At 33.3% G+C, this 21259-nt stretch overlaps 2 protein-coding genes and 1 pseudogene across 2 annotated transcripts; 1 reads left to right on the top strand and 2 right to left on the bottom strand.

The window, feature by feature from the left end:
- Positions 1-109: 109 nt before the first annotated feature.
- Positions 110-10772, bottom strand: LOC134274320 (E3 ubiquitin-protein ligase RFWD3-like). The gene is made up of 9 exons (XM_062756591.1): positions 10425-10772; positions 10047-10142; positions 9509-9799; positions 9143-9228; positions 8939-9041; positions 1278-1456; positions 865-958; positions 370-471; positions 110-277 (listed from the first exon to the last, which is right to left on the bottom strand). Exons 1-9 carry the CDS (start codon positions 10734-10736, stop codon positions 110-112), a joined length of 1431 nt encoding a protein of 476 aa, XP_062612575.1. The 5' UTR covers positions 10737-10772.
- A 1416-nt stretch (positions 10773-12188) lies between these two features.
- On the bottom strand, positions 12189-12572 carry LOC134274319 (succinate dehydrogenase assembly factor 2, mitochondrial-like). Its single transcript, XM_062756590.1, has one exon. The coding sequence runs from the start codon at positions 12570-12572 to the stop codon at positions 12189-12191; it is 384 nt and encodes a 127-aa protein (XP_062612574.1).
- A 163-nt stretch (positions 12573-12735) lies between these two features.
- LOC134274321 (TBC1 domain family member 7-like) lies at positions 12736-20693 on the top strand (annotated as a pseudogene).
- The last annotated feature ends 566 nt before the right edge of the window (positions 20694-21259 follow it).

The raw sequence follows: 21259 nt of genomic DNA, 5'->3' as shown, positions 1-21259 counted from the left end.
CCCCCCAAACTTTGTTTGCAGGGGGTATAATGAACCTTAAAGAATAAAAATATCCCCCTTCTAATTCCCTGACCCCATAATTACAAATAATGATCTGGTTGATCACTTCTTACGTCTGGACGACTGTGTTGCTGATGACACTTGTCATTTTAGCCGTCTTATCCAATCCACAGCTCAGCAAGATTCCATCATCCACAAATGGATGAAAGCAACAGTCTCGGATTGCCTTACTGTGAATAGTCAGGTACTGTGAGGTTTTAAAATCCATAGTGCTAATCTGGAAATGAATTAAATAAGAATATTAAATTAGTACAGGTAGGCCCTTTTTGCATTTTACAACTGACTGGCCAAAATTAAATGAATTCTTGCCTTTTTGAAGCCAAATCCGGGAAAAAGGGGACTGGAGGACGGCTGGGAGACAACAAGTGTGGCCAGGGAGGGAGTGTACGACATCACACGACAGTTACCAGCCTGCAAAGATAGATCATAATCAATAATTCTTAAAATTCATATTCAAGTTTCTTAACTGTTATAATGAAGAAGGAAGAATGTTGTCAATATAATATTTATTGACAAACATATAAAGTACTGTATAGCAGATTATTTTAGCGGGGTGCTAATTTTGGTGTTTTGATGGTAGTCCGCTGAAATTTTAATCCCTAAAATATTCACTACTATTTTTAGTGTTTATCTGCAAAGAGCTAAAACCCTGTTTCCACCAAAATAAATTACGCTTAAATTTAAGCAGGCAAAATGCCAAATTTTACACCCACCAAGAAAACCTGCTATACGGTATATTGCCAAGACTATTAAATAAAATTTTTAACAGTAGGTGCTTTAATGATGAGTGTTTCACTATCTCACCTCCCAGATTTTGATGGTTTTGTCCGGCACAAAGTGACCACTGACTTCTCTTGACTGAGATTGAGACTGTGCAGCACCTGAGGAAGAATCTGACCTACAATTTCAAAATATTGAAATTTTTCAAAATCTAAAATAGTTTATTCCTAGAATAGCCTAAAACAGAAACATGAATACATTGCCAGCTATTGTTTGTCTTCACAGATACATCAATCACTCTGAAATCAGGATTGAAGAAATGGATAAAATAACAAATGCAGTGAAATAAACTGAGATACATTTACAATGACAATTTGAGTTTATCTTTCTCAGCCTTCAGTCTGTTACATTCCTCTATTACTCACCTTGTACTCTGAAACTGATGTTTGATTTAATCTATCTCGGTTGTCAGTCTGTTACATCCCTCTATGACTCACCTTGTACTCTGTAACTGACGTTTGAGTTTATCTATCTCGGCCTTTAGTCTGTTACATTCCTCTATAGCCATCTGGTACTGCAGGCGACATTGAGCAGCCTCCATTTCAACTTTCCGACGAACTTCCTTTTCTTTTTCTAGGTCTTGTAGAGCTCTGTCACGCTCGGTTGTATCTACAGCCTGTCAAGACAGTATTTTTTTTAAATTACAGCAATATTCTAAACAGTCATGCAACATGAACACATTAATCAGATTGGGGCTGGGACGATATATCGATATATCATGATACAGGTGAGGACGATACGCATATCGATACATATGAAGAAATATCAAAATATCGCCCATGTAAATCTGACTTCTATTTTTCTTTGTTTATTTAACATTTGGGGTTTAACATATAAAATAAATAAGTTAAATAAAAATAGAGATATGAAATAAATAATAATTAACACTATTTGAGTAAAATATTTCTGTTTTACAACATGTAAACAACTATTTTGAATGAATTATTCTCATTTGCAAAGAAATAATTTGTTTATTTCAATGCAAAAAAAAAAGGATTTTATATGCAATTAAACATATTGTGATACATATCGTATCATGGCTCAAATATCGTGATACGTATCGATATAGAAAAAGTTGTATCGTCCCAGCCCTAAATCAGATATACCAACTTTATAAGTTAACTATCAATAAATAAGTTAAACACACTTATTACCCCGTTCAAAGGCCTCTTCATTCAGTTCTTACAAAGCAATGCATCATACAGATATTATACTTATAAGCAGCCGTAGTTGTGGCATGTTCGAAATTAGGGTCACATGATTTGTTGGTATAAATATCAGTTTGCAGAGGTGGGCGTTTATCTATGCTCGCTCGGTTCTTGGAATATCAAGTTAGATGGTATATAACATACACTGTGTATAAGAACATTTTGTGCAAAAAATGGACAATGTACAAATGGAATCTTCTGTAAATAATTTGGAATTGACATGTATATGATGACCGTCAAGCAAAAACCACCCTTAAGTGAAAATTTTGACATTTTGAGTTATTTAATGATCCTGATAGACAATTTTCTCCTCTTTCAAATGATATATAACATGTAGTTGTTCAAAGACTAAATATTAGTGAAATTTTTCAAATAAAAAGTACTATTTTTCGTTATGACGCCGTGTTTTATCGGACAACGTAATTTTTTTTTTGTTCCCACATTTCCATGGTTTTATTGTAAAAATTGCACAAGAAAAAATCACCTTGGACAACAAATGACATTACATAAGTGACTTTTATTTAATTATATTGTTATTGTCACTTTTTAAGATCGATAATTTTAGCATTTTAGAAGAAATATCAGTTTTTTTTTTACCCCCAACACCTTGAAAAAGAGACACCAGCAGATGTTTTGTTTCTTTTATTACAATCATTTTTGTCAGTTTATTTTTCTTTTTAGGGGAGGAGGTTTATTGTTTATATGGTCTATGCTCGTAAAATCTCGACGGAAAACTCAGATTCAACTAATACTAAAGACTTTTATGCCACCACCACCCCCCCCAAAAAAAAGAAAGAAATACATGTTCACAGTTCAAATCAGATTGATAGTTTGAATGCTCTTTTGTTTCAGAAGTTTTTTTTTTCGTCATTTTATGATTGAACAATTCGAACAATTGCATGATCATGGTATGTCGAGTCGACATATGAATGAAAGTAACTGTTGCGAATCGACAATACATGAACGTTGTGGATATCTAAATTTAGATAGTGTTTAATGTCTCTCTCGAGAAAGTTTCACTCATATGGAGACACCACTGCTTTCCGGTGGAGAAACATTTTGTATTATACTCTGTCCTGAGGGCCATTGAGCAGGTAGGGATCTTTTTCGTGCCAGCGCCTACTGCGACACGGGAACTTGATTTATACGGTCTCATCCGAAGGACCGGTCTCCACGTCCCGCGGTGGGATTCGAACCCGCGATGAGAGAGAAAGTATATTATTTCACACATAAATTAAATCAAGGCTTTTGTCGAAAATAATTTCTGTCCTTGTGGTTTTTTTTCAAATCAATCTATTCTTTTTTGGAGCAGTTTGAGGAACAGAGATTCCATTGCATCTTTCTATTAATCTCACGCAAATGGCATGATATTTAACAAAGTAATTGTCATCTCTGACACTGCATTAAACATGCATATAATACACATTGCTGCAATATAATTCATACCCACTGAAACTTTAAAATTGGCACTAAACTTCCAGTAATTCAAAGGACAACCCCCCCCTTTCTTATGTTCTGAAAATGCGCATTTGTTGCGCTTTGTGGTGGAAAGCAAGTTCACAAATCAATAAACTTCTTTCCGTCTCTATATATAATACTTATTAAAGGAATTCCAACATCCACCACCTTTTATCAATGTACAGGGCTTGCATATGAAGTAAAATTTTTGACTGATAGCAAGTCTCCATGATGAATGAATGTCTCTTTTAGGTAAAAAAGAATTAATTCTTTGAAAATAATTGACTATGTGTTTTTTCCTGCTTATTTAATAGACGACAATTTTTTCTAAAATTAAGACAATTAAAACATTACCATCATGCGTATTTGTTTCAGCTATGCATATAAAAATGCATTACCAGGAGTGAATTTGTAATTTGCAGTGTGGCTAGGGTCCATATTTTTTTTTAATAAAAGAAAAATATTTTTCAGGATGATAATTCCGCACAGGATAAAGTTTTTAAAACGTTAAATTTAGAGTGATGGGTAATGGCTGCTTTCTCTTGTAAGCACGCGTTTCGTGCACCTGGCGTGACATTTGTTTTTATATCTGTTGAAAAGAAATGATACATGAAGCATTGTCCCAAGTACACTTTTAAATAACACCTGATTTCGCCTAGAGAATCTAAAAGTTTCCCTGAAATACACCTTCGAAAACAATGAGCAAAATATACGATCCTCGCACATAAATTCTGGACATGAATGCGGATCGAGAGTGACAGAATCAGAAAATTCAGAATCAGAAAATTTTTATTTTGAGTCGGATTTTTATAACAGAAACATAAGCTCTGTAGAGCTTTTGACCGACATAAGACGTGAGACAATTTGTGCAAAAATCAGAAAAACAAATCCTTTTGAGAGAGAGAGAAGGAGAGAGAGAGCATTATACTAATAGTATGTACATGTACCAAGTATACCAAACATGGCCAAATATGTACACCGAAAATACTGCACGTCAACTTGTCATACATGTACATGCACGTGGAGCAGAATCGAAATCTCATAAGAATAGTCCCGTGCATAATGCACCTGTCGTAATTCTGTTGATAGGGGTGCAATGGGTTGTAAAAACAGCCTTGAATATGGTGTTAATGTCTACTTCCTGATGGCTTATCCCCCCCCCCCCGGCACGAAATAGGATTTGAGTTTGAACATTTTGCTTGTTAACATTATTTCAGGTAAGTTATTTTTTTCTCTGGCTGCCCCCTTTTAAAAACGTACAGTTGTGTAATTGTGGTTTGATTGGTTGATTAAATGACACATTAAAAATAATAGCTTAATTATAGAGTTACGTGTATTACAGTATTAGCCACATGCTAAATACCGGTATTTCATCATTTTCAAGTTTTATTTGAATCAATTTAATTATTTTAATTTCTATAACCTAATCTAAGTATAAGTTGCTTATACCCACCCCAAACCATGTAGTACTAGGATACAACATAATTTAGAGATTAAAGGATTTCATTTTCATGATGATTTCTCATCTTTTCCTAAAACATGTTGGCTGCATTCGTCTTTGATTAACTGATCAAGGGATTCATAATGTTGCATTATAATTTATAAATAAAAAAAATATTACATCAATTTGTTTTTTTAACTCATTTTAGCAAATATAAAATAGAATGAACAATTAACAGTTCCTACTTTCCCCTCTAAATTAATATCAAAAACATGCAAATAAGATATACACAGATACCGAAAAATCTTTGAAGGAAGTGTGAACACTGAACGCTTCCTGTTGCCAGGTAACAATAAATAAATATAATGCAGGTTACTTCCCTTCATTTGCGGTATTTGTACATGTAGATTATTTCAGACACATAGGAAGCGATTTATATTTTATTTCTTTTTTAGGGGGGGGGGGGGTTCTTTACATGGAATAAACAAGAGGCCCAGGGGCCACATCGCTCACCTGAGAAGCTTTGACCATTCTGTTCTTTACCAGATTTCACCCTTGTTATACATAATGCATCCCCACCCTACCCCACTGATCATAATTTAGACATTTTGAAATCTACACTACCCCATGATCCTTCCATGGGCACATATGTTTCAGCTTTTTTGGCCCAGTGTTCCTGAAAGAAGATTTTCAAAGATCTTTCCTATATATTTCTATGTAAAACTTTGATTCCCTATAATGGCCCCGCCCTTCCCCCGGGGGTCATGATTCCTAAAATTTAGAATTTACACTACCCCAGAATGCTTCCACATAAGCTTCACTTTTTCTGGCCAAGTGGTTCTTGAGAAGAAAATTTTCAAAGATTTTTCCTATATATTTCTATATAAAACTTTGATTCCCCATTGTGGCCCCGCCCTTCCCCCGGGTGTCATTATTTGAACAATTTAGAATCTACATTATACCAGGATGCTTCCACATAAGTTTCAGCTTTTCTGACCCAGTGGTTCTTGAGAAGAAGATTTTTCCTATATATTTCTATGTAAAAATTTGATACCCCATTGTGGCCCCGCCCTTCCCCTGGGGGTCATGATTTGAACATTTTAGAATCAACACTATACCAGGATGCTTCCACATAAGTTTCAGCTTTTCTGGCCCAGTGGTTCTTGAGAAGAAGATTTTCAAAGATTTTTCCTATATATTTCTATATAAAACTTTGATTCCCCATTGTGGCCCCACCCACCCCCCGGGGTCATTATTTGAACAATTTAGAATCTACATTATACCAGGATGCTTCCACATAAGTTTCAGCTTTTCTGGCCCAGTGGTTCTTGAGAAGAAGATTTTCAAAGATTTTTCCTATATATTTCTATATAAAACTTTGATTCCCCATTGTGGCCCCGCCCTTCCCCCGGGGGTCATGATTTGAATAATTTAGAATCAACACTATACCAGGATGCTTTCATATAAGTTTCAGCTTTTCTGGCCCAGTGGTTCTTGAGAAGAAGATTTTCAAAGATTTTTCCTATATATTTCTATATAAAACTTTGATACCCCATTGTGGCCCCGCCCTTCCCCCGGGGGTCATGATTTGAACAATTTAGGATCTACATTATACCAGGATGCTTCCACATAAGTTTCAGCTTTACTGGCCCAATGGTTCTTGAGAAGAAGATTTTCAAAGATTTTTCCTATATATTTCTATGTAAAACTTTGATACCCCATTGTGGCCCCGCCCTTCCCCTGGGGGTCATGATTTGAACAATTTAGAATCAACACTGTACCAGGATGCTTCCACATAAGTTTAAGCTTTTCTGGCCCAGTGGTTCTTGAGAAGAAAATTTTCAAAGATTTTTCCTATATATTTCTATATAAAACTTTGATTCCCCATTGTGGCCCCACCCACCCCCCGGGGTCATTATTTGAACAATTTAGAATCTACATTATACCAGGATGCTTCCACATAAATTTCAGCTTTTCTGGCCCAGTGGTTCTTGAGAAGAAGATTTTCAAAGATTTTTCCTATATATTTCTATGTAAAACTTTGATACCCCATTGTGGCCCCGCCCATCCCCCGGGGGTCATGATTTGAACAATTTAGAATCTACACTATACCAGGATGCTTCCATATAAGTTTCAGCTTTTCTGGCCCAGTGGTTCTTGAGAAGAAGATTTTCAAAGATTTTTCCTATATATTTCTATATAAAACTTTGATACCCCATTGTGGCCCCGCCCTTCCCCCGGGGGTCATGATTTGAACAATTTAGGATCTACATTATACCAGGATGCTTCCACATAAGTTTCAGCTTTACTGGCCCAATGGTTCTTGAGAAGAAGATTTTCATAGATTTTTCCTATATATTTCTATGTAAAACTTTGATACCCCATTGTGGCCCTGCCCTTCCCCTGGGGGTCATGATTTGAACAATTTAGAATCTACACTATACCAGGATGCTTCCACATAAGTTTCAGCTTTTCTGACCCAGTGGTTCTTGAGAAGAAGATTTTCAAAGATTTTTCCTATATATTTCTATATAAAACTTTGATTCCCCATTGTGGCCCCGCCCTTCCCTCGGGGGTCATGATTTGAACAATTTAGAATCTACACCATACCAGGATGCTTCCACATAAGTTTCAGCTTTTCTGGCCCAGTGGTTCTTGAGAAGAAGATTTTTAAAGATTTTTCCTATATATTTTTATATAAAACTTTGATTCCCCATTGTGGCCCCGCCCTTCCCCCGGGGGTCATGATTTGAACAATTTAGAATCTACACTACCCCAGAATGCTTCCACATAAGTTTCAGCTTTACTGGCCCAGTGGTTCTTGAGAAGAAGATTTTTTAATGACCCCACCCTATTTTTGTCTTTTCTTGATTATCTCCCCTTGCGAGGGGATATGTCCCTTCATTTTAACAATTTAAATTCCCCTTTACCCAAGGATGCTTTGTACCAAGTTTGGTCAAAATTGGCCCAGTGGTTCTTGAGAAGAAGTCGAAAATATGAAAAGTTTACAGACGGACAGACAGACGGACAGACGGACGGACAGACGGACGGACGACGGACAAAATGTGATCAGAAAAGCTCACTTGAGCCTTCGGCTCAGGTGAGCTAAAAAGTAAACAAAACGAACTTTTTCATAGCAAAACAAAACGAACTTTTTCATTTGTCATAGTCAAGTACATGTATATTTTTCCGGTGAAATTGTACTGAGGGCTTTGTTATCCAACTTCAATTATATACTGATAAATTATATTTGTGTGACCCGCCTCCCCATTTCTTGAAGCTTGTTTTTGATTTTTGGTACATAACGCTGTTTAGTTTGCAATAAACTTACACACCTTTGTATGAAATCCAACGCCTTGGCTTTACACTTTGATTAGGCTTTCTATGCTTTTTATCATAAATATAAAAAATATCAATTAATAGTGACAAAAATAATGTTGAATAAGAGTAGATCTACGTCCATTTTGTTGCTGCTCTAGTCAAAAGATAATATGCGATTTCTCCCCCATATTTGTGTTTTAGAAGTAAAAAGAAAATATTCCTCGAAAATGAAAATAAAAGCGAAGACCGTGGTATTCGCTACTTCAAAGGATTTTCACCTTCAGTTTGATGTAAATCATTTTTTTTCATACTAACCAGTGGATTTGTTATTATATTTACGACTACTTATTATGTTGTTAAGTATAAGCATTTACTGTATGAAGAAATATTATAATTATTGATGCGTCTTCACACTGCACTTATTTGCAAAATTCGGCAAATATTTATGACGTCAACTTTAGCGCTCGTTTTCTCGATAACGTCATAATGCACATAAGGGTGGTTTTCGCTTGATGGTCATCATATATAGTATTTCTGGATCGAGAGAATATTGTATATTGAAAATAAAAAGCTAGCGCGCAGCATCCTGTTTACGACACATGTTTGTTGATTATTTAGCACTTAATTTATATTCGGACGAACGAAGTGAGAATTATTTTTTTTGCATTACCTTTAGTGACTTGGCATACAGGACTCTTATGTCTTGTCTTTTGGCTTTACAGTTACACTGCGGACATTTTCCACCTTGACCTTTCAACCACTTCTCTATACAGCTAAAATAAACCAAGTTGTCATTTCAATATTACAGAAATGATTAGAAAATGTATTTGCTAATAAATTTTACCATGATTATTGATAACACATGCAAAGTCACCTTTGTCCAAACAAGTGACCACATTTCAGAGATGCTAGTCTGTGAGATCCTGAAGTTGACCATTCTTCAAAGCAGATAGGGCAACACTAAAATATATGATTATGAACAATTATTTTTATTATTTTACCTCTTCCTTTTAATACGAAATAAAATTCAATGGTATTGGTCTCTTATAAACACAAACATTTTACAGGTAAATAAATTTCTTAACTTGTATGGCTTTAAATAAAATGCAGGCATTTCATCTGAATCTAAAATACCTGAAAATTTCTACATTGTAAAAGAATTTTATGGGAGTTCTTCAAATAGTGATTTCTAAAAAGTGCATAATAATAACACTAAATTTTAACTTTGTAATCCTCTCACATTTCCATCTTCGGTGTCATCCTCTGGTCCACCTGTTGCTCCCCCTGGTTTTTCTGGAGTCGACATTACCCTCCTTCGTTTAGGAGTTCTGAAATCTGATGGAGAGCTGGTGGTTGCCTGTATTGATAGTACATTAGCTGCTGGGACAGGTGCCGTGGTTTGTTGGCCCTGGGCAGATTGCTGTACAGTGTCCTGGTCACCAGATGGTCCTGCTTGTTCTGGATTTTCCACTGATGGATGGTTTTCTTGGGATGAATTGGAATTTTCCTCCTCAGGGTTAGAAAGAATTTCCTAAAAATTTTAATTGTATATATGTTTGTTATTCAAAATATTTTATTCTTTTCCTCTTTTCATTTCTTTGACTTGCATTGATCTATTATTTGTTTTATATATGAGAGCTTTAGATTAGAACCTTGTTGAAGATTGACAGCAAAGATTTTATTTCTAATTAAAAATATATCTCCTAAATAAAAGAAAATAATTGACATTTTGTAGAATATTATAAAATCTCTTTATATGCAGGCATAGGTGATGATACCACATCTTGGTATGACGATCTTGAATCTTCCTCTTCACTAGATATAACTTCAGGTGATCTGTCCCCAGTATTGTCCACATTTTCCTCTCCAGGAACCTAAATCAATAGACATTATTTTCATTTAGTTACCAACTCTTCACTTCAGACATATTTATAGAGCATTTAATTTTATCTTTTGAAGTAAACTTTGAAGTTTTTCATTGTATTTAATACATCATCCCTTCAATCTGTTCTAGTGTTCTAATGTGTAAAGTTTGCAATTTTATCAATAAAGTCAATGGAAATCACTCGTTTGACCAAGCCATGCCGGATGAGCTATGCGTAGCTATTGTAACTCCTGTGGTACATGACGTAACTAATTACCTACAAGCAACTTACCACTGGCCTTACTACTGCCCTTGGCACACCTGATTCTTCAGGTATGCTGAACACAGGTAAAGGAGGAGCTGAGCTAAGATTAACCGAGGGTCTGTTATCACCCCCTCCACTCTGTCGCCTCCCGATGAAGAAACCCTCCAATGTCTGTTGATTTCTTGAGCTAGAAGGGGATGTCGGGGATCTCCGATTCTGTTGTGATACCCCGCCTCGAATAGGTGAACTTTGAACCGAGTCCATCGGGATCTGGGGAAGTATTGATGTGTTGGAATCTGTGGACATATCTTGATCGCTTCCATCGCTGGCAGCAAACATGGAGGGGCTTTATGATGGTTCCTTTGCGTTCACAAATACATCACTGTCCCATTAGTTCACGTTTTATATTTGTATTTGACCTACCTCTTGTGTTACATTCTTTTAGATACAGATGTAAACTTTTTTAAGTTACTCGAATACTGCTAAAACAGCACTTGCTTTTTCATGTAATTTTGCTATTTTGATATCGTAAAATAACAATTTCTCGAACAAGATTTCATAATGTCAAATTTTGCGCCAACTTGGGCATCCATCTTGAATTCGGTAAAACTAGATATATGAAAACCCGGCACGTAAGAGTTTATTTTGTTAACAAGTGTATGGATGATGTCGGTATATTCCTAATATATTAATTTAGATATGTCTTAAGGACAAAACTTGATGATCTTAAGAGTTCTTAAGAAGGACATAGAATGATAGTTCTTTTGGGAATGTTCAAACTAGGACTGATTTAAAATATTTAAAATAGCTCAGTCTTATTTTTTAATATAAACACGCATTTTAAAGATTTATAATAACACATACAAATTCAATCAGAAATAAATATTCATGTAATTAAAAATTAATGACTGATAAAAAAAATACTTTATCGATTAACCCCCCCCCCCAAGCTATCTCTGATGAAGAACTTTTGAAAAACATTATCCACAAAGTTAATGATTAACTATTAACACATGATTAAAGCCAGTAAGGATCATATTAGTAAAATGAAAAGATAAAATTGTAAAAGACGTAATAACGACTGAGTTAAAAGTCGTTTTGGAAGTCGTAAATTGTAAAGTGACTAAAGTCCAGAAAGTCAATACATGTATTGTCACTAATGAGAGTCATTATATATTTACTTTGAATAATGACTTTTCATCGAAAAATACTTTTTTTTTTGGGCAAAGTTAAATCTAATTTGACAATTTCGAGGCAGGGTCTTTCATTTCAATTCATTTTACTTTATAACCCTTGACTTTACATCACATACTCATAAAATAATTATTTGAAAAATACCACTTGTAAGTGCTCGTGGACAACAACAATACCCTTAATGTTTGTAATGGAAAGTTACATAAATTTGTCAATCATATGCAAAATTCCCCAGTTGCATATTAACTACTGCTTGGAAACCATCGCGCGTCGTTCATCTTTTCACATTGAACTATGGTAAAGTCTGCAAGTACTTTCCTGTTTTACCACATTCTCAAGTGGATGCAAGTCCAGAAAGTCAATTAAATGAGGATGTTTTATATAAAATATATTTAACATTCATAATACAATTTGACTGTGTTTGAAGAAAGGAATTACACAAAAAAACAAACTTTTAATGCATTTTACATGTTTTATATTTTAATTCATAATGATGAAATAGGCATTTAAAGCAAAACATTACAATTTAAAAATAACTTATCATGCTTATAAAACCAACATGCTCAAGTCACTAAACACAGTTAAAATTGTGTCAGATCAAGTAAATAATGGTGGCTGGGTGATTCTACAATCCCTGTCCCTTTCTAGCGTGCTCCTTAACATGTCCATTATTTCACTTTGATATTCCTCTGGTGTGGGCTTATTTCCCGTTTGTAATAAATTTCCAGTCATTACTTGGTTTGTTAATAAGTTTGCAAATTCAACCTGGTGCTGCATAATTAAATATTTCGAAGCAAATGTACTTAAAAGAAGACCATTTTCAAGCATTCCTCTCTTTCTGCTCTGGTAGAGTAGTCGAGCTTTCCTCACTTCAATGTTTTCTCCATGTCGCTCTGCGTAGAGAGGAACAGGTATAAATTCCGGCATTAGAGACTGTTTCCAGACGCTGAACTTGAATATCTTGGAAAGTTTCTGAAGCATCTTACGACAGAAGGTAATCTTAGGAGTCGAGGTAGATTCGACATTTCTATGTCTCTGGTACAACAAAGTTGACCAACTTACGAAAGACAAATCCGAGGAGTTACACAAAATTTTAACAAACTTCTTATCATGCATCTCACAGTTTCCTATTTGATTTCTAAGAAAAAAATATAAAATGGACTAATATTTCAACATTTAGCAAATTTCAATGTATATTGTATGGACATGTAAGTTTTAAAAATAAAAAAGCTCTCAGGGTCGTAAATATGTAGCTTTACTTTTAACGATAGAACATTCTATCTAATAAAATAACACATTGTTACAGTAATGAATTTATGTACATGTATATACAAATCAAATATTTTTTTATCTTTGAATTATAATTGTTTATTAATCTGTTAAACAATGCATGTATTTCATCTTTCTTCTCGGAAGATTTGCTTAATCTACGAGTCAATATGATGGATGTATGATGGGTTACAAAATGGCCTAAATGTTTTGCCATTGAAGAAGACAGAATTATATAATTATGTCTGATGAGAGAAATTTTCAAGCATTACTATTATGATAAATTTGGAATTGGTGGAGTGGAGGAGAGAAAATCATTAGAGACTTTTCTAAAGGAAAAACCAATAAGTGTGGAAAAGCTAAGACAGTTTTGTCTGAGATTTGCAATGCCAGCAATGTACAGACATTATGTTTGGAAATTAGTTTTAGGTGAGTTCTTTTAGTAAGCTTGAATTACAAAAATTGATACCTTATAGATAATAATAGCTGTTATGATTTATGAATACAAATATATATCAGAAAATATGTCAACAAGATACTGTATAGGTGAATAATTTCACGGGTTGTTATTTTCACGATTTTCTGCATATCATACATGATCGCGGTTTTTGATTTCTGAATTGATATATATATTAAAAGTTACCTCCCTTGTCTATATCCAGATTATCCATACCATAGCTAAATGTAAACGACATTAATTGTTATGTCTTTATTTCAAAAACAACAGGGTAGGTTGATATAAAATTGTTAGATTTAATTAAAACAAATGCAGTTATTAAAGTTCTTCTAATAAACGTCATATGACTTTCATAGATGCTCTTACGATGAGTGCATGTGCACCCAAGATCTTCAATACAAATACGCGTATATACGGAAATGTATGTGTTAATGTAGTTCGACAAAATAATATCCTTCCACATCTTTAGTAAGTTCGATATTTATTTGAAGGATTCTTTTAATCCAAAATGTGGAATAAAAGCAATACGCATGATAATGCAGGTAACAAATACACGTGGTAACATTAAGAAGACGGAATTATAACCCATGGCCCACGTGTTTTGATTGATAAAACATGTCGTGTTGGCTATCAAAACAGCTTTTGAACAAACACAGGTTATTATCTGCTGATATGAATTAAAGTAAAGCGTGATAATTAAAATAATTGAATGACAAGTACTGTCGTAATTTGAAATGGCCATGTAAGTTGCATGTAAATGCATATCAATCTAGTTTTAGGTGAAATTTTTAGATAAAACATGAGATTACAAAAATTTTATTCACTGTTTAGATAATAATACGGATTTATTAACACCGTATATATATATTAACAATATGTCAACAAGATAATCATCTTGTTGAATTGTCATCAGTATAATGTTAACAATGCAATACTGAATAGCTTCTTAGACCTTTTGTTTTCTTCCTATTTCAGATGTTTTGTGTGCAAATTCAGACTCTCATGAATTTCTGATGCAGCAACGGAAACAAAAATACAATGACTTAAATCACGCAGTAAAGCTATTACGATATGTTGATGAAAACACACCTGTAGGTAAAGTCTTCCTCAAAATGTACCTTGTGGAGTCTGGCCAGATTAAATTTGAGCAGTACAAGGTATATTATTATTGAACAGTTATTTATTACTCAATCAGGGTTCTCCCTTAGAATAGAAATAGCAGGGGGCGTTGGGGATTCCTCCCTAAACGGGGGGATGAGGGGGAATACCTTGGGGGTAGGGGGTTATCTCATCAAAGGCAGGAAAATTTCCAGGCTCCTAGGTCTTGAGGACAACCCCTCTCAATGTACATGTACATTGGTGCCTTCTTAATCTGGATTACAGGCCTTTAGATAGCTGACAAAAAAATAGGTACGTGTTAAAAAATCTTTTTCATACACCCATTTTTTTAAAAGTCTGATTTAAGAGATCCAAAGGCCTGTGATCTGGAAGCATTTTTTTTTATCCAAAAGGTCTCTTTAAGTTATCTGGATATTTCGTTAATAAGATTTACACGCATGCAAAATAACAATGTTTCAATATACACAATGTACATGCAGTTAAATTAAATTGAATTTGTATAGGAATAATTTATTGTACAGTTACAGTTTGTGGACCTCCAATATATGAAATATACATTTTTTTTACACATTTGCTCGAGGTGGATTTTTTTTTTTTTTTTTTTAAAGAAGAACAGGACTTTTTATTCTATTTTGAAATTTTAATAAGATTTTCACTTTTGTACTACATTCTTAATGATTGATATGCTTTTTATTCAGTATGATTCAGAGTATGAGGATTTTGTTTCAATAGCAGCAACAATGGCAAATATTTGTGAAGATCTAACTGATGCCTACCTTATTTCTGTTGAATTTTACAAAATGTACAAGAAATCCAAAGATAGTAATTCCAATCTGGTAAGTTTTTCCACCACTTACATTATTATCAAGGTATGTTTGAATAAACATGTGTATACTGGAATACTGCAAGTCACATTTTATTGCATGTAAATTTAAATACCTGTATAGATCTATATGAACTTAATAAAAATGATTTTATTCAGTTTATCAATTAAAAAAATTGTTTAAATTTTCTAAAAGGTCCAGAAAACAACGCAGAGTCTCAAAACTGAGGATGGAGATGGTAAATTGTTTGACCATTTTCAGAAACACTCCCTTTGGGATTCTCTCCCCTTACCAATGTGGTTTGACAGCTGTTTTGCTGAGGTTCTACCTGAAACATGCCTTGAAAGGTAATACCATTAATGAAAGTACTCAGAATTTCTGAAAGCCGGACTTAAATGTATATAATAATGTAACAATATGTATTGTTATGACAGTAAAGGGTGCTTTCATAAAACTGGTCCTTGTACCTCACACAAGACATTGAAAGGATATAACACACAAATATATCTGTATGGTTTATATAGCATTAAAAAGTTTTACAAATTAAATAAAATGTAGCTAGAAAATGTTAAAATGCTGGCAAAATTAATAAAAAAAAAATGTATAGTCAATTTTAAAAATTCAAATTGCAAAAATCAAAGAATTGTAAATTGTACAGAAAATTGTTAAAAGTTTTGTAAATGTATTATGCACACTCAGATATCTTCATTTGAGAAAAAAAAATTATGCAACAAAATTTGAACCACAAGTCATTAATATATGTTCCCAAAGAGCATTTGTATTATAAATCAAGGCAACATTTGATAGTGACTATTATGTCTTTCCATTTACACAGGTCAAACTAAAATAAACAAAAACTAAAACACCCAAGCCTGTTACTTATGAAAACCTTTTGCATATTTTAAACAAATAATTAATGTAATATAGGTAAAAAGTATATTTTCAATGTATTTTAATTATTTTTTGACAATTTCAAAGAGCTAACTTTGGCCATTTGTGTGGTTCAGTGTTTGTATTGCCTCAAAGTTGATTGCCTAAACGTACTATGTTCCTAACGCATAAATTTGATTAAGCGGTGATGAAGCAGCAGATTCCTGTTGAAAACAAAACCAAAAGCCGGGCTAAAAAATCTGCTCTCCAGCAATGAGCCTGGCTAAAAACCATAAATGACAGTCACATCTACTTACTTTCTTAATAAAAAAATGACAAACGTATATAATAAATGTATGACTATTATACATATTTGTTATATGTATCATCAATTCTTGTAAAGGGTGCATTTACATACCACATCATTTTTCTGTAGGTCCTTGTTTCTCCACACAAGGATAGTGTAAATTGATTTTAAAGCATAATTGTTCCTATGATCAGTCAATTTGAGAGATTTCCCTTGTTTCTCAGCAGAAAGATGCTTTTTTTAAAAACATTAGTTTTTCTTTGATTATGTTAAATTGTCAAAACTCTTGTATTTTCCTTTGAAAATGTCAATCCAATGCACTGTGCAAAATTTTAAAAAAGATTTGTTTTCAAATGTAAAGTCATATTTTAAAAGTTCATCAAACTTGCTTATATGTAAGTCAAGAATGGTACAAAATGTAGGTCACGATGACCTTCTTTCAACATTGTATGGCTATATTTAAGCTCTGTAAATTTATTGGCTTGGAATCATCAAACTTTGAGGTCCTGCATATTTGGTTTTTCGAAAAAAAATATTAAAAGTTACAAGGGAACGACTTTTGACATTTTATCCCTTTGCAAAGTGCATATCTTTGAATCATCAAACTTTGTGAGTTGATGCATCTTGGGTGCAAAAAGGTAGGTCATGGTGACCTACTTCTGCAATTTTGGAAAAATTAACACACACAAAAACTAACGCAAACTTTTCAAGGCATCTTGGGTTTTCTATCCCCTTTAACTGACCTACTTTTGAATATCTCAGGGGACGTAAAGGGAATCAACAAACTTTGTAGTACACATTGTATTGGAAAAAAATTAACACTGTAATATTTTGACAGTAGTATATAACATACAATGTATATTTAAAATTTTAAATTATTGAGGTATCTTGTATATCCAAGAAATATTGTGGAATGGTCCCATTGTGCATTTTGTCTTTACTGATTAATCATTTGTCTGATTCATCTCTTTGCCAGAATCTGGGACAAGGTCATCGGACTTGACATTTTATGGTATATTTGTTTATATCGGTACTGTTGGCTTAGAATCATCAAATTTTGTCAGTTGAGGCATCTTACTTCTGAGCATGAAAAGTAAAACAGACATTTTATGATTCAATATCTAATGGAGGTTAGAATCATCACACTTTATTAATTGGAGCAGTTCCCCATAAAAATTAAACACTTTGTATCTCAGGTAGCGATAAGTAGAATCATCAAATTTTTAACCTTGGAAATCATCATGTATCACACACATTTTGGTGTACAATTTTTTTTCTATATTTAATTATATGTCACCAATCCTGTGATTTATCAAACTTTGTCAAACCCAAGTTTTGTTCATTTGTCCAACAAGAATTAGCCCACGGTGACCTGAATCCATTGTAAAAAAATTTTGTCAATTTAGGCATTATGGTTTTTGTAGATAAAACTGATATATTGAAATTTGAGATATATTTAATTATCTCTGGTAATCTAAACAAACTTTGAAAGGACAAGGGTTTTCAGGGTAATGGCCAAATCTGGTGACCTACTTATTTGATGTAAAAATAAGAACACTCTTTGTAAAATTATTGATAAAAATTTGTAGTTAAGAACTTAAATTTTATGCTTATTTAAAACCAGCTCTAATTTGGAAATATTATCAAACTTACATGGAAGCCACTAGAGGGTGCAGATGTAATACATTTTCCGGCATTTCCTAATAGATGGTGGATTTTATATTTGAGAAGAGCGATTCAAGGCCCTTGGGCTCTTGTGAAAACATAGTATATCACAAGCTTGCCTAAAAGAAATTTTTACATAAAAACTGCATATATAGCTGATACTAGTGTATAAATATATTATAAATTTAATCTCTTTGCCAGATAGGCAAGGTCATGTGCCCACGGTATTGTTTTCCGTAAACAAAATGTGCTGTAAAATCAATGAAAATATGCATAAAAATATAAAAATTATGAAAATTGACCCATTTTCTGACCTCTCTGTGACTTAAAGCTGTGTGTTTAAACTAACCACTTAAAACCAATTCTAATTTTGTGGCATTTTTATGAAAATCAGGTTTCTATTTAGGATAAACTTTTTCATCATTCTGAAAGAGCATTCCTCTGATATAATTCCTTCTAACTCGAGTGTTATTCATGTTCCCTATCTTGTCCTTAATTATTTGATTAAAAATTATTTGAAGGTGGAGAATAGAAATTTAAAGAAACAGGTTTTTAGATGAAAGAGAAGGGTTAAAAAACAGCTAGTATCATCTTTAATGTTAAAAAGGAAATGAAAAAAAAATTCAGGAAAAAAATAATTCAAGCTGTTTCTCTATATTTATGTGTGTTAAGTTAATTGTTTTATAACACAGTTGTTTTGGAAAATAAAAAGTTCTGTAGAATAAATAGAAACCATGTATGCATTAAAATTTAAATTGTTTCCCTGACTTAGAAATACATATAGGTTGTTAAATAAATATTTCCTTTCCTGGCCAATTACATGTAATAAACAGTGTAGATAATTGCATACAAATGTACATGTACATACCAGTAATTAATGAGCATGGACAGAGAGCAAGTTTTAATTAACTGACTGAGTGTAATATTTTTCAGCTCCCAGAAGATTGTGGGGATATTATTGTGACAATGGCTATAGACCTGTGGAACAAACAACACTCGTAAAAAGGAGAGAAATAGAGAGAGAGAACTCACAAATGACAAGGAAGGGATGTCATAGTCATTATTGTAAAATCAACATTGCAAAGTGCAGTGTTCAACTTTGTTAAGTACACAGCTCATAGAGATCAAGTAACTGAAAAATGGAGAATACAATATCTATTGAATAATTGAATTACTGATAAAATTTTCAGAAGAAGTGATATATGTATATTAATCTAGTTTACATTAAAAATTTTCCTGTTAGATAAGCATGAAGATTAATACAAGTATTAATATTGAAATACTCAAACCACTGCGTTTGATTTGATTGTCAATTTCTCTAATGTGTAAGGAAATTATTTGAGAGTTTTGTGGTATACAGTTACAAAGTCTGATAGCATCAAATGAAAAACATGTTAGAATTCGCTTAACATAAAAAGAATATATTTGGAATAGAATTGAATATCATGAAGTAGGAAAAATATCCATACGATGGTATTTTCATTTTAAGAAATTAAATCTTATTTTAATCCTTGCTTGTCTTTACATAAACAACTATTAAAAGTTAAGTTTTCCGAAATAAAAATAGTTAAAAAATAGATTCTGATTTTATTTTTGATTTGTAAACACGTTGCACAGATTTCTATTATGTGCTGAAAAGTGTTGAAACAAACAAAAATTTATGACCTTGACCTTTCGAACTCAAATTAATAAGGGTTTTTCTTAGGTAATACAGAGTTGTGAGAAATTCAATTACAAAAGCTCGAAAACTCAAGATATCACGCGGAAACGAACGTGTTACAGACGGACTGAAATACTGACAGACGGATGGACAGACAGACCTAGCTGCAATAATGTACCCCTTTCCCCCTTTTTGGGGGGGGGGGGGGGAGGCTCTCCAGAAAACATCGGATTAAAAAAAAATCGGAGAGGGTTACATTATTGCAGCCAAGACAGACCGAAATAATATCCCCCAATTTCAGTAAAGCGGGGGGACAATAAACATTTGGTCTTATCTATCTTATTGGAATTCCAACAGATTCTTGGAAGACTTGGTTTCCGAAAACTCCACTTTGTCAATCAAAAATGTTGTAAAGGACTTCAAATTCAGTTTAATTAAAAATTAATTTCTTTATTGGGTTATTTTTATCACATTACGCAAAAAATACATTTATTGTTTTATTAAAAACATTTTAGTTTCAAATTTCTTGCGTGATCCTATATGGAGAACAATTACATCAATGGACCATTGCAGCATTTTATATTTTCAGACAGTCGCACAATTTGCAACTTGATATTCAAAAATTCGTATGAAAAAGATCCAGCCAAGCGTGCACCTATTACACAACTTGTTCTACATGTTATCAATGGATTTACAGATCTCGATCTCGATTCGATAAATTTGTTCCAAGGAAGTAAAACCCGACCAGGAATACTGTCAGTAAAACATTAATATGTCGACCAGTGCTAGTAATTCACAATTTCTCGTGGACAAAGTTGAATATTCACCCAAATCTTTTTATGAGAGTTTCAGTAATCACTTGCCCAGGTTGGTGCAGGTCTCACGGGGTTACTATGGGGAGGAACAGGTGCAAACCTATGAACGAGGACAGGTGAGATTTTCCCAGGAAGTACTTTTTTTACGTTGTCAATGTGCAATGTCAGTTGATAATGCGTTTTAACTATTATTTTTTTTTTATCAGTGCGTAAAGTAGATTTGATATATGTAGTATTAAAGGTGCATGGACACAGATTTGGAGTTATAATTTTCTGTATAATATCACGACATATATATTTTTTAATAGCATTTTACACAAAAATATTATTCTCATTTCATCTAAAAGTTATTGAAACTTAAAAATTTTAGATGGGTTTGAATGTGATTACGGTTTGATTGACACATCCTTACACTCTCACAATTGTAAATTTAATTTTTAATACTTTGGAAAATTGGCAATCTTGTTGTGTATTAATGAAAATTAATAAGACTTCAATCCAGAAAAATAATTACATTCAGGGTAGAAGTGTTCGAAAGCAAAACCCCTTCACAAGTATCGTCATTCGGCGCTTAGTGTTGTGTACAGAGTTTAGCAAATTGAACACACCCGTGAAACGTACACAGTTTAAAAAAAAATCAAAGTACTGAAAGTACTGAAAAGCGGTTAGCATGCTTTCATCT

Source organism: Saccostrea cucullata, unplaced genomic scaffold (assembly GCF_032062105.1).
Source record: "Saccostrea cucullata isolate Sc308-1 unplaced genomic scaffold, CSIRO_AGI_Scuc_v1 ctg15734, whole genome shotgun sequence".
NCBI classification, from domain to species: Eukaryota; Metazoa; Mollusca; class Bivalvia; order Ostreida; family Ostreidae; genus Saccostrea; species Saccostrea cuccullata.
Note: the sequence above shows the minus strand (reverse complement) of the source record. Positions and strands in the feature narration are given on the sequence as shown.

Bases quoted from the DNA above. Each gene is read 5' to 3' on its own strand.
- LOC134274320 (XM_062756591.1), bottom strand. From the start codon at position 10,736: ATGTTTGCTGCCAGCGATGGAAGCGATCAAGATATGTCCACAGATTCC. The intron at 9,042-9,142 runs GTGACTTTGCAT...GGTTTATTTTAG, and splicing joins GGTCACTTGTTTGGACAAAG to CTGTATAGAGAAGTGGTTGA. The intron at 1,457-8,938 runs GTAATGCAAAAA...CTGTCTTGACAG, and splicing joins TGTATGCCAAGTCACTAAAG to GCTGTAGATACAACCGAGCG.
- LOC134274319 (XM_062756590.1), bottom strand. From the start codon at position 12,572: ATGCTTCAGAAACTTTCCAAGATATTCAAGTTCAGCGTCTGGAAACAG.